Source organism: Carassius carassius, chromosome 24 (genome assembly GCF_963082965.1).
Source record: "Carassius carassius chromosome 24, fCarCar2.1, whole genome shotgun sequence".
NCBI classification, from domain to species: Eukaryota; Metazoa; Chordata; class Actinopteri; order Cypriniformes; family Cyprinidae; genus Carassius; species Carassius carassius.
In genome coordinates this window covers 5,301,278-5,315,849 of record NC_081778.1, presented here as the reverse complement: position 1 = coordinate 5,315,849, position 14,572 = coordinate 5,301,278, and the positions used below count along the sequence as shown (strand labels likewise).

General features: G+C 37.2%; 1 protein-coding gene across 2 annotated transcripts in view; it reads left to right on the top strand.

The window, feature by feature from the left end:
* Positions 1-11,993, top strand: part of LOC132102734 (glutamate receptor ionotropic, kainate 2-like) — a 285,887-nt gene extending 273,894 nt beyond the window's left edge. The window contains exons 16-17 of one of the 2 annotated variants that reach the window (XM_059507361.1): positions 6,141-6,391; positions 11,067-11,993. In XM_059507361.1, coding sequence (XP_059363344.1) covers positions 6,141-6,391; positions 11,067-11,231 — 416 coding nt within the window. In that variant the 3' untranslated portion in view covers positions 11,232-11,993. Of the gene's footprint in view, positions 1-6,140; positions 6,392-6,707; positions 6,814-11,066 lie in introns of those variants that run through there. The other variant, XM_059507362.1, reaches the window with a different exon arrangement.
* The last annotated feature ends 2,579 nt before the right edge of the window (positions 11,994-14,572 follow it).

The window sequence follows — 14,572 nt, the reverse complement described above, 5'->3', positions numbered from 1 at the left end:
GAATAAAGGATAGCTGCAAAACTGTTAAACTAAATCCTAAGACCTAAGTGCAAACAATGACCAAGAAAAAAAACTGAGTTTGAAACTTTTGTGTTTGATATACAGTACTTGTGTGGTGAATTTTAGCAAAAGAACAGCTGAGTCTTCAGTTATTCAGGCAATAGTACAATCCTTATTATAGAGAGTTAACTACAGCAGTACCACTACTACAACATGAAAGGCTCAGTTTGTGAATGCTCATGTTCTACCTCATATTTCAAATGAAATGAGAAAGCACCTCCCTAAACATTTTAGATCTTTGTTGAATGGAGGGAACACAACCTATTTACCTCTTTTTGCGAGGGAGGTAAAATGGCTGATGGGAAGGGGGGAGAGTTACGAATCTAAGCCTGCAAGGAGGCCCAGAAGGAAACATTAGCTCAAATTAAGAATAGCAACTAGATTTAATTAGACAGAAAATAAATAGATAAAAGCAGAAAACGCCAGGCCCTCGAATGTAATTGGGTTTTATTGGTGTGTTATCAATGGCACCCTGGGAGCTGTGTTTCAACAAACAGCATTAGGCTTTTATGGCTCGTACTGCATTAGTGTCTGCATTTCTCACCTCTGTACTGCTCGTAAGACTGTGAAAAACATAATCTCACACCACTGACGTGACAAACTTCATGTTTCTTTTTCACTGTCTCAGCTTTCCTCAAGTCTTGTAGTAGTGCAATCAATAAGACCGTTTTATACATTGGCTTGTTTGAATGTGATTTAGTCTTGGGTTGTTCTCAGTACAAGAAATACCAGAATAAGGTATAATTATCTGAATAAGACTTCATTATTTATTTGAGATTGAATTTCAAGTCTTTTTTTTCTACAACAGTAGTTTACTTTCACCATAATTGTTCGGCTCCAAAAATGAGGTAGGCCATACCGGTGCACTGTATTCAAGGACCTTTGAAGCCATGGATTTCAGAAACAGACTTAAATTTAATTTGTTATTCACTTATAATCTCCCCCTCCAGTGAACTGTTAACTAGAGAACTGTTGTAACCAGATCATTGAGGCAGTGATTTTCTTGAACAAATTGTTCAGTTCAAATTCATTATTGGTAAAAAAAAAATACAAAATAAAACAATAATGTTCACTGATCTGGTTCTAATCAATAGGCTTCATTTTCTTAAAGAAAAATCAGGAGTCAAGCACCAGAGGTGTGAATCTATTCTTCTACTTTGCTTTTTGGGAGCTTGCGGGAAAGCTATGAAATTTGGCACACAGGTAGATGACAGTCACTACTATACTGTATTTTATAAACACAATAATGTATTATTATGAAAAACAAAAATCTATTGTTTATCTCTGGATTCTATAGAATCCAGTGTATATGTGTTTCAACAGGCACACTTTTTTTTTTTTTTTTTTTTGGCCATTTCAATTTAGGTGCAAAACTATGGAGCCCCTAAAGTGACCTTTGCAAAAAAATAAAAACACTGAATTTCGCGTTCGCACGAGAAACAATGGCGTGCTCACGAGAAACTGTTGCAATAGCCATAGTTTCTCATGAGCTCGCAATAGTTTCATTGCGAGCTCACGAGAAACTATGACGTGCGCACGAGAAACTATTGCATGCTCACGAGAAACTATGACGTGCGCAGGAGAAACTATTGCGAGCTCACGAGAAACTATGGCGTGCGCATGCAATAGTTTCTCGTGCGCACGCCATAGTTTCTGCATGTTTACGCGTTACAGTTTCCGGTTCACTCTCTGCTATCACTCTCTGGAAGAAAAAAGCATGGATGCGCACAAATTAATTGAGATTTATTTTAAACTTGGCCTTCAGTACAGAGAAATTGTTTCTGTTCCTGCATTTCGACACAGATATGTAATCACTGAGCGACATCTAAAACGCATTTTGAGGTCTAGACGCCTGTTTCGACGAAAGGACTACTAAAGTGCCAAAGACGCTATCGCATTTATTCAGCATCAACTCCAAACGTCAGGCCAGCTACACGGATACAGGCGGATGCATGCAATGTGTTACGAAAACGGACTACATGTTAGAAAAGAACATGTTCGCTTCATTTTGAGCTTGCTAGATCCTGCTGGAGTAGAATTTAGGAAAGCCTGACGTCTCCATCGGCGTAACTATTTCGCAAAAGGACCGAATTACATCTGGCATTTTGATTCTTACGATAAACTAAAGCCATATGGTATTTGTATTAACGGCTGTACTGACGGCTTTTCAAGGAAGATCATTTGGCTAAATGCGTTCACAACCAGCAGTGACCCGAAGGTCGTCATCGGATACTACGTGGAAACAGTGGAGAGTTCAGGTGGCTGTCCTCAGATCATGAGAGGCGACTGTGGAACAGAGAACGGGCACGTGAGAGTCTTCCAGCGTTTGCTCAGACACAACATTCTGCCAGACTCCAACATTGACAGCTACATAGAAGGTGCAAGCACAGCCAATCAGCGAATAGAGAGTTGGTGGGGATTCCTCAGGAAAGAATGCATGGAATTTTTCATCTCTTTGTTCACTGACCTGAAGGACAGAGGATTGTTTGATGGGGGATTGTTTGATAAAAATCTCATCAGTTTCTGATTCTTGGGAATTATCCAGGTGAGTTTTGTCTTAAAAGTTAATGTAGGCCTAGTGCACACTGCACAGCATAATTTACCTATAAAGCATTGCTTTGGAACTCATTTACCAAAAGTATCATGAATCCATGTTATCATCCATAACATGTTTTATTTTAGAGTTTTTATTGAATTAATGTAACAATTCTTAGTTTATTGAAGTAAAAACAAACCTTTTAAGTAAATAATTGTGTAATAAAAATTCACATTATAAAAAAAAGCCTAATGCCTATTTGTGAAATTTTGATCTGCATCATCAAAAGTGTATATTGTTTTATACAGGTGATCATTTACTGTGTGGGGTCAAACTAACCTCCCCCAGTGCATGAGTGTGACTTGCATGAACTATCCCTTTAATTCCAAAACTGAAAATTCTCTCATCCTTTACTCACCCTTATGTTGTTCCAAACCTGGATGAGCTCCTTACCTTCATGCTGACAACGAAACAGCTGATGGTAGACACCGACTTCCATAGTAAGAAAAACTACTTGGTTACCAGCATTCTTCACAATATCTTATTTTGTGTTCAACAGAAGGAACTCATTCAGGTTTGGAACAACATGTTTTGGATGATCTATCCCTTAAATTCTAAGTCAGTCATGGAATTGTGGGGTAATAATTATAAATGTATGCTGTTTTGGGGGTACTTTTTTCTCAACACCATTTGCTTACAAAATATTACATTTATATTAAAAAGTCACTTTAATGAAGACCTAAATGAAACTTTGTGTTTATGGATATTGATGATATAGAGACTAAAAAAAGTACACTCCCAATTGCAGGTTGAATAACTTTAATGCAAACCTTTGTTTATATTTATTTATTTAATTGAAGGATGAATTGGATGAAACTGCACGTGTGTGGGATGTGCATGTAATAAGACCATCAAAAAACGACAGAGTGCCGAGCGGTAGACCCAATGTCATTTACTTATTTCCAGAGCTCTACAGAACAGTGAACTACATGTCACCAGCGGACCCAGGAGACCTACAGCTGTGCAAGACAGAATGCACATTTCGTTCATCTATACCTTGTGACAGTGATGTCTATGACATTTGTAATTATGTTATGACTGAGGCAAACTTTGAGCTTCCAAAGGACTCCTATCAAGCAATAGACTTATACTTGCGTCTAAGGAATGCAATAGTGACTTTATTGTAACCTGTGCTCAAACTGAAAATAAATAGAGGGGTTGGTGGCATTTTTTATTTACAGGATATCCGATGCCCAAATGCTATTACTAAAGAAGTACTATGATGTTGCAATATACATTTCAAAAGGCTTGTATAGCAGTTTAAAGGTGCACTTTGTATGCATTTTGTAAATATTTAGGCAACAGTTTTCAGGAAAAGTAATTGTCTCTAAAATACTCAAAGGGTTAGTTCACCCAAATGCTAAAATTCTGTCATTAATGACTCACCCTCATGTCGTTCCAAACCCGTGAGACCTCCGTTCATCTGACGCTGCTGACGTGTTTTCTTTGTTATTGGGAAAACACGTTAGCAGCGTCATACATCAACAGTCACAGCAGTCGCACTCACAGCAGACCCGGAAGAGAAGACAATGCTGAATAAAGTCATAATTTTTGTTATTTTTTGACCAAAATGTATTTTCGATGCTTCAACAAATTCTAACTGACCCTCTGATGTCACATGGACTACTTTGATGATGTTTTTCTTACCTTTCTGGACATGGACAGTATTCCGTACACACAGCTTCAATGGAGGGACTGAGAGCTCTCGGACTAAATCTAAAATATCTTAAACTGTGTTCCAAAGATAAACAGAGGTCTCACGGGTTTGGAACGACATGAGGGTGAGTCATTAATGAGAGAATTGTAATATTTGGGTGGACTAACCCTTTAATGTTATTGAGTATATGTTATTACATGTATTTGTTTAGGCAGGGTCCTTTCTATTAAATTATTAAATAATTAAAATTGTTGTTTATTTACCATTGTGTTTTTCCAAATTCAGACTTTTTCTCTTCTGTGGAGCACAAATGTTTAGCAGAATGTGCATTGAGCAGTTATCAGCATCCTCTGTCAACATTTTTCATACAATTGTTGTCAATGTTTTCTCTGGCTGCTCTTGTGAACGATTACTTTAGACTTGTATGCAGAATTTTTTTTTCCTCCCTTGATATAATTTAATAAGCATCAAATGCACTGAATACATAAAGATGTTAACACAGTTGGGGTCATTTTATTGATTATTATACTTAAATACAGACAATGTATTGCTGACATCTAACAATGTTTACAAACATGGATACTCAAACATGTTTTCTCCTTTATAAAAATGAAGCCACCCAATTTCCAGTCGTCTGGTCTCTTTAGACGCATGTTTGTTGCGATACCTGAAAGTTTGCTTAATAAACCGTCGTCATTTGCTGATGTACTGCCTCTTTTTTGGATCTTGTCTCTTAATCTCTGCAGTGCAATGGACTTGGTGGTTTCACATGCTGCGAGTCTTTGATGGCAAAATGCTCTAACTGCAAGATGATCCACATATCTAACAATATATTTTAATATAAGTTCGTCTTCGGTCATAGTAGCAATAACACTTATGTTGATGTAAAAGGAAATGTCAGCTATAAATACATTGGCAACGAAAGCATGCATATTAATTATAGCCTAACTGTAACAATTTACCTTATCCTCTTTTTTTTCTCAATTGTATCTTGAGAAATATCTCGTGACCTCAAAAAAAATCTACAAAATCTTCTATGTTGAGATCTTTTGAAAAATTCTGTACTAAACACGCTCACCCTCACATGGTGATGCTAAAATGATGCTAAATCAAAATGCATAAAACGGAAATTGTGACGGCTAGCGAAAGCCATAGGTTTCTCGTGCTCACGCAAAAGTGTCTCGTGAGCACGCGAATGTTTCTCATGCGCACGTCATAGTTTCTCGCGCGCACGCGAATGTTTTTCGTGCGCCCGCAATAGTTTCTCGTGAGCACGCCATAGTTTCTCGTGCGAATGCGAAAGTCTGTGTTTTTATTTTTTTGCAAAGGTCCCTTTAGGGGCTCCGTACAAAACCTTTTTTTTTTTTTTTTCGTTTTAGACCATCTGTCCGATCTTTACCAAATTCCAAACATTATTATCAAACCTTGCTGGTAAAAAAAGTTATTAAAAGCTTTTAGGTATCCAAAGCGTATCTCGTGGGGCTTTAACTGTGTAGTGCCAGAGGCTGTGCCACTTACTGGTCAAAAAGCATAAGCAATTACAAGTGATTGAATTTATGGGTTTAAAACTATTTTGCTTAAAATCATCAGCCGATGTCCTTAATTACTTTTTTTTTTTAAATGCTTGCTGAATTGCTCATTAATTGCTGCTTGCAGCTGTATTATTTCTTATTTCTTTAGATTTTGAGTAAAATATGACCCAGTAGGTCAAGGATATGACTCATTCTTGACAGTATTGTGAAATTTCATCCATTTGACCAACGGAAATTAGCAGATGCTAAGCAGAACTAATTCTCAGCATCTTGTTTCCCCTTTTTAACCCTTTAGGATCCCCTTACCGAGATAAGATCACCATTGCAATCCTGCAGCTACAGGAAGAAGGGAAGCTGCACATGATGAAGGAGAAGTGGTGGCGAGGAAATGGCTGTCCTGAGGAGGAGAATAAGGAGGCCAGTGCGCTGGGCGTCCAGAACATCGGTGGCATTTTCATAGTGTTGGCTGCGGGACTCGTCCTCTCTGTGTTTGTGGCAGTTGGGGAGTTTCTCTATAAGTCCAAACAAAACGCACAGCTGGAAAAGGTACAGCACACATTTTCACATTTCTGGAATGCAATGAACATTTTGCAAACTGTTAGGATATACTAAGAGTATAGGGTTATTATGCAAGTCTCTTTAGAGAAAACAAATCACATATAATCACAATTTTGTGTTTCATCAGCGGGGCTATTTTGGGTAATGTAAGCCAACCAGTCAGATGAGTTCAACTGATACCTTTGAGTATGAAAGAATCGGTTACAGATGAATGCAAACAATATTAAATCTGTCTAAAATTGGCTTTAATGTTGTGGTACTGAGAGCAAAGTGTGAGGTATATTTCACTGGTAATATTTTACAGACAGTGCCTGTGTCTGGAGAGCAAACTGTCCTTCTTGATGTAAGTCTCTGAAGACAGAAGGGCTTGGTCTTTACTTGCTCAAATGGCTTCCATTGTGTCATCTCACCTCAACAGATGTGTTGTTCACTCCCCCATCCACTTCACCCATATACTTGATCTACTGAAACAGTGAATGCTTGAAGTGTACAATCAATAATGAGGAAGACAATAATTCTCCCAAAATATTTAAGTAATAATTAAAAAAATCTTCGAAATGAATGAACTCCAGTTCTCTTGCATCACAAATACGGTTTTAAAGCACATCTTAAATAACTTACAGCTTGGAAATTCTTCTCATGAGCTGTGGTTTTACTGTGTTTGCTTGGTAGTTTTTGCTAGATATTTTTTTATATTATTATTTTTTTTTAGCATCCATTTTTATTTGATATTGCAGTTAATATGTAAACCTGATCTTCAAGGGTGTTTTCTCTAGAATTCTCTTTAAAATAACCTAATGTCACTTGAGTGGATGAAAGAAGCAGGCTACGCATTTCTCTTTGCATTCGCACCGTCCTATTAAAATGTAAATAATCAGTTTTAATATATTTATCATAATTTACTTCTCCACTGAGCCTTCATTTTTGCATTTTTGGAACCAAAACAAGTCATTTAATTGTCCTTGTTTATTTTAGAATTTTTTTTGCAGTCATTAAAAAAATAATAATAATAATCATTTAATTTAATTCCAATTGCATATCAGCACTAAATTTTAATGGGAGGCTAATGGCCAAAATATGAATAACTTGCAAATGTCGGAGTAAAATGAACGTGTCATGCTGGTTGGTCACATTACACATGCTAAGCAAACGGAGATGGTCTAAGTTTGGTTATCTTCAAAGAGGTCTTTGTTTGAAGCGTTCACATATACGTTCAATATTTGCACTCTAAATATGGATGTTTTTGTTTAACTACAATGACAGCGTCAACCTGCCAGCTTAAGTATTGATAGTTTTCATTAAAAGCACACTTCCATTTATTCACTCTCAGTGGAAGAAGTGTCTTTTATACTCATCTCAGATTCATTGTATCAATCTCTCTAAATGCTTTTGTTTGTTTGCTGTAAGTCATTGTATTGACATTCACAAATATTCTGGCAAGGCATTATTTTGCTGCCTGATCCTTGTTTAATGATAACATTGACATGATAAACCTATTGGCCAATGATATTGAGCATCACTCTATAGATAGAGCTAGTGCCTTTCTATATAGAGACATATAGAAAGAAAAAGACCTTACATTTCTAACACATTTTTTAACTATTGTGCAAGTAATGTTTATGTTCTTAATAAAAGTTATAATAAAGTATTACTGAGAAAATCTAGCTTGTTTACACTGGGGGTCCCTGGGTGGGCTGCAACTCTGAGGGTGCATTTTCCAAAAGTATAGTTTGCCAATATGTCACAAGTTCAGTCACTATCAACATAGCTCAACGATTTGGTATTTCTCGCATTCATAGTTCAAACAACCATTTGCGAAAAATATTGGAAAGTTTTATGGTTGGAACTGCAGTTCTTGACCTGTGGTTAGAAGCATAGATTCTTTTCAGTATGGCATATAGAACAGATCATGCTCTTGAGAAAAATAAGGAATCTGTATGTTTCATTCCATAAATAACACACATTTAATTCTATGTCTTTTAATTTGTTAAGAGAAGTAAAGCACCATTTTTGACGAGTGCGCATCTCCTGAGGAATCCTGGTGTGATGTAAAGAAATCGACAAGAAAACAGATGCAATGTTCATTATTTTTAACAATATTCAGTCATTAATGTGATTAATTTGAATTATCACTCCACCACTTGTTTGATGACTTTAACAACATGGTTCAAACAACGGATGTGTATCAAAGGACCAACATTTTTGGGAAACAGTCATGACTAGCTAGTTTGTTTCTACAACAATGCATCACTACAGTGTCTAAGCAGTGAGTTATGTATTTGTATTAGAAAGTGGATGTAAAGGTTGAAAACGGTTTTGACTACATTTATTTTTAAGAATTATCATAATCATAACTGTATAGGCTTTACAAAGCATATGGAGTCGAACAGGGTGCTGAGGGTTCATGATCTAAATGGAAGTGTCAAATTCCATATGAGTGATTTTGCTAGTATTTAAATTCAATACAAAGCAAAAATTCACATTTGAGAACATTTAAATCAGGTCTCAAATCTTGCAGCTGAAAATGATAGAGAGGCAATTAAGGTATTTTTGTACAAGACTTGAGCTGCTGTCCTTTGTTCAGTATTTTCTTATACTATTCTGCAAAAAAAAAAAAAAACCTTCATATAGAAATACCTCTTGCTCCTCAGCAGCGCATTCCCATAGAAATTTGCATTTTATAATTGCCTCTATTTTGTAAGATTAGGAACAAGCAAACAGTCTGACCAACAGTCTTATTGCTCTAGATAAAAAAATATATAAATTGTTCTAACATAATGTGATGTAGATTTCCTACCACCACCACACAAAATAAAATAAAATAAAATAAAATAATAATAATCTTGTTAAAATAATTTACATTCTTATTAAAAAACAATAATAATAAATAAATAAACAGTCTCATGTTGCCATCTAATGGCAGAACAATGTCACAAAAATAACCATTATGAACACACACGCAGTTTCACAATACTACAACAGCCATCATATCAGTTGCTAGACAAATCAGTCAAAAGTACAAAGGCAGAGCTCTGATAAACAGCATATTTTTATAAACAGTTGCATAAAATATAACGTGATGAAATTTTGCCTTCAGCCAAACCTATTTGCTCTGGAACAAATAACAGATTAATGAGTCCAAAGATTTCCCATTATAATTACCTGAAACAAATTATATATCATGTTAACCACTATAAAGACTTCAGGGCTAGTGGCAAATTCTAGAAAAGCTGGCCGAGGGGAGACTGCTCTAAGCGGATTCATGAGCGCTGAACGGCTGCTGATGCCCTGGAGCTCACATCTCTGAAAACGCTGAGGCACATTTTCAAATATATGTTATCTTTATTAACAAACTGTAATATGAAGTATAAACAAGTACATTCTGGCCTAAAAAAACCTCTTTCAACTACATTCTGTGAATGTAATTTACATTTTAGTGGATTTGGGCATCCACAAGAACACTCACTGTGATAATACGGGAAATACGGGAAGCGGAGTGATACAAACGGTGAAAGGGCATTCCTGTAGCGATACCAGTACAATATCGCTACCAGTACAAGTACAATACCAATACAATATCTCATACATTACAGTATACAGTATAATATATATATATATATAGATTTTTTTTTCATAAATAGTTGTAACCATAGTTAAAATGCATTATAATATTTGTAGGTGTTTTAATGCTTTATACATTCTAACGGTGCAACAATGAATATGTAAATATTATAATTGTTTCTAATTATTAATGAGATCATACAATGCATTATAGGGTGCATTGCAAGTCCTAATTAATGCATTAAAACTACTACTTTTATAATGAACTATATTGAATAGCTTTAAGTAGATTGTTACTTAAAGTTTGGCCAGTAATTATAAACTATATGCTACTGTTCTGTTATTGGCTGCTATGGAGGATGTCGCTATGAAGAAGGAAGATCATTCAATCACTCTGATTGGAATGCCTAACAAGCACCTTATTGTTTCATATATCCACGTCTCTTACAAACATATCTTAAATGAAATTGCATTAAATAAAGCCAGATTGTTCACAAAAGCCGACAGTATTTCCCGTGAGCCGCAAGATGAAATTATTCACCATACATACTGCATAGATGATTTGTTCTTTTACTTAGAATGAATGTGATATGATTTTTATTTTGTATCAGTTTAATTTTTGTTCATTTGTAAGACTTTATAAAGACTGGAAATTTTGAATAATGTGCGTTAATTATAAAAGCAGGATGACAATCAACCACACGTTCTTTTGCTTCACCATTACAAAGCTGATAATCTCACTGTTTGTTTCTTGTTTTGTGTGTGTGTGGGGGGGGGGGTAATTGGCCATATGGTTATACATGATTTGAAACTGAAGGAAAATAATATGCATCAATAAATCATGCAGCATCCTGGCAGGAGGAAGCAAGGTGAAATCTGCCACAGAGAAATCCCTAGTTATGATGCTTGTGCTGTGCATCTACACAGACATCAGCATAATAATGTCATCCCATCTCCATTTTCACTTTTCACCCCCTGCTATCCATCACTGACCCAACTCACCCCCTGTCCTCCACCTTTCCAGGAACTGGAAGCCAGTATGTTTGTTTGTGTGTTGGAAATGAAGGGACATCCAATCAGCTGTGTTCTTCTGTCTGCACAGAGATCCTTCTGCAGCGCCATGGTGGACGAGCTAAGGGTTTCCCTCAAGTGCCAGCGCCGGCTCAAACACAAACCGCAGCCACCGGTCATGGTCAAAACAGATGAAGTCATCAACATGCACACCTTCAATGACCGAAGACTGCCAGGCAAAGAGACCATGGCTTAAAACGGACACCAGCTCGCTCTTTCTTGAGCTTGGAAAAGGAAACTTCAAGGGGAGAAATTTGGTAGGGGAGGAAGTCGATTTTCTATACGGGGAAGGGATCTTAAATGTAATTTTAAACAATTAGTTACTGAAAACAACAGCAGAAACTGAAACATATTTCCTGTGGAAATAAATTGAATCTGGGCAAAAATTTTAGTTACCTCATCGCTCCAGATCACCACCAGAGCAAAGACTGACCGGTGCCAGCGTTCAGGGTAACTTTTAGCAGGAAAAACACACACACAGCTAGAGGCATGTGACGGAAGGAGGTTTGTCTGCTCATTATGTTCATATTCTTTTTGGTTTGATGACACATTTGGCTGTTGTCCGTCCACAGAGAGCAGCTGAGTCCTTTAGAGAGAACAAGGAGACATGTCCTGACAAATACAGAAGCAAAAGAAGGACAGATTTTTAACACACAGTACCTGTGCTACTTTTAAGGAGCAAAAAAAAAAAAACAATATATATTTTGCTGAGCACCACAGCAATATCGCTGAAAACATTCAGCGTGTTTCGCACCCACACTCACAAGCAATTGAAGCAGGACACAGCAACAGGCAATACACCACTTTCAGTTCTTTGCATTTTCAGTCCCCTGCAGAGTGTGACAACGACTAATGGTGAAACTCACAAAAACATGTTCGACCCACAAATTTTTACATTTGTGTTTATTTCAAGCATATTTAAACCATTGCACAATTAAATATTTTCTGTCCATATTTACAGTACCCTACAAAAAAAATAAAAATAAATTACATTTACATTTACATTTAAAATATCTAATCATTATTAAAGCAAGATGCTTTTATTGGAGATGCAAAATTTCATAAGTTTAGATTTAAAATGCGTGCAAATATTTTTATTTTTATTTATTTTTTTAATAATTTTTTTATTGTGCATATACGGAAAAGGATTAGGGCCAAGCAATAATAATAAAAATACAAAAAAAAAAAAAAAAATAATAATAATAATAAATAAACCATTTTGAGATTAAAGTCATTATAATGTGAGATTAAACTAGTTAAATTTCAAGAAAAATGTCACACTAAAATGTTGACAAATAAGTAAATGTAAAGAATAAAGACATTGTGTTGAGAAAAAAAAATTATTCAATTATGAGAAAAAAAAGTTGTTTAAAAAAAAAAAAATCAAATTACGAGAAAAATCTTTAAATTAAATGTTGAGAATAAACTCATTAAATTACAAGAAAAAAGTCCAAATAAAAGCAGAGAATAAAAACACTTGTGTCATGATCATTTTATCTAGTCATTTTATCTAGTTAATCAGTGCCATAGGTCGTAAAGAGTGATGCTTGTGGATGAAGCAATTGATGCAATCGATCAGAGTTCAAATCCGCCTTTTGCCGAACTTGCCCTTCTTCTTTTTTTTCTTTTTTTTTCCTCACATATCACATTGGATGTTATTTACACGAAGTGAAAATAGTTATATATTCTATTTGTGAAAACTGCAGCCTTTTTAGCAATGTGCTATTTACACTAAGTGAAAATAGTGATTGTGTTTATGCTACGTAAAAGTAGCATATCTCTGAAATAAGTGTAAATAGTAATTAGAGGCTATTTATACTTATAAACATTTACATATATTATTTGGACCTCAGTGTTGTATATTAACAGGATGCAATAATAACATAGAATGCAAATTACTTTCTTTATTAAAATTATTAAATAGGCACTGCCTTATTGGTACAACAAAGCCCTCCCTATAACCTACCTACACCTAAACCTGCCCAATTAATACATCATTACTGTAACGATAAAAGACTTCCTAGTCATCGGGAAGAAGGAGGCGGGAACCGGCGGACAATCAAACAAAGACTTTAATTACAAAATAAACACAAAACAGCGCACCAGCCCCTCACGGACAACTGGTGCGCATAAAATAAAAACCAAAACACAACTAAAAGCCCAGGCCTGGTCCTCTCTCGTCCTTCACTGTACCCACGAGACTGCGCTCTACTCCCCCCCCGCTCACGGGAACCTGCGCGAACCTGGGGGTAGGACAGACGAGGCGAGAGAAAAGGAGATGGAAGGAGGAGCGACAGAGACGAGAGAGGGGAGAGAAAAAAAAAACCAGACGCACTGCTGCTCGGCCCTCCACCGGCTGGGCGATCTCCTCCGTGGTGCCTGGCGGTGGCACTGGACGGCCCTCGGCGGACGGCACGACACCCCTCCGCCGCCCGGTGGACGGCGATGGCTCCTCCGGTTTTGGGCAGCCGGCAGGAGTCCCCCGTTCCCTGCTCCTCCGGATACCTTCACGGAGGCAGCAGGCTCCGGCCCCCTGGCGAACGGCGCCGACTCCTCTGCTCCCTCACGGAGGCAGCCGCCCCTCCCTATCGTGGGCGGTCGGCAGCGAGCTCGCCCGTCCCCGGCAACTCGCTCCAGTCCACCGCCTCGAGCGTCCATGGCGGCATCCTCCTCGCCAGCTCGATGGCACCGCGGATTCACCACAGCGGCGAGTGATCTTCAGCAGTGCGTCCCTCCTTCTCCCGGGCTTCGGCACCACTGTAACGATAAAAGACTTCCTAGTCATCGGGAAGAAGGAGGCGGGAACCGGCGGACAATCAAACAAAGACTTTAATTACAAAATAAACACAAAACAGCGCACCAGCCCCTCACGGACAACTGGTGCGCATAAAATAAAAACCAAAACACAACTAAAAGCCCAGGCCTGGTCCTCTCTCGTCCTTCACTGTCGTCGCTCCAGTTTTATATCCTTCCATCTCCTACGTGGGACTCGAGACCGGCGGTGGGCCGCAGGTGCCACTGATTTGCCCAATCACTGCCGGCCTCACTCGTGTTCCCACGTCCCTCGGCCCCGCCCCACTCGCCACAATTACTAATAACATTAAAACACTCATTAGGCATTTGATTGTAACTTTTCCGATGTGATATGTGATGAAAAAAAGAAAAAGAGCGATTTCGGCAAAAGGTGAATTCAGACTCCCTTCGACAGCATCATATGTTGCATCCATGAGCAATACTCTCTACGACCTACACCACTGCAGACAATGATTAACACTGTCCAATGAGATCAGATGTACATGACACCAGTGTGTTTAATCTCAGCATTTTTATATATATTTTTTCCTCGAAACACAACTTTTTTTTTTTTCTCGTAATTTCTCATAAATTTATTCTCAAAATCTTGTTCCAACTTTTTTTCCTCAAAATAAAAATAAATAAATAAAAATCTCAAAACACAATGACTTTATTCTCAAAATTTAATGATTTAATCCTTAAAATTTTATTTTTGCTATTTCTTGAAATTTTATGAGCTATTGA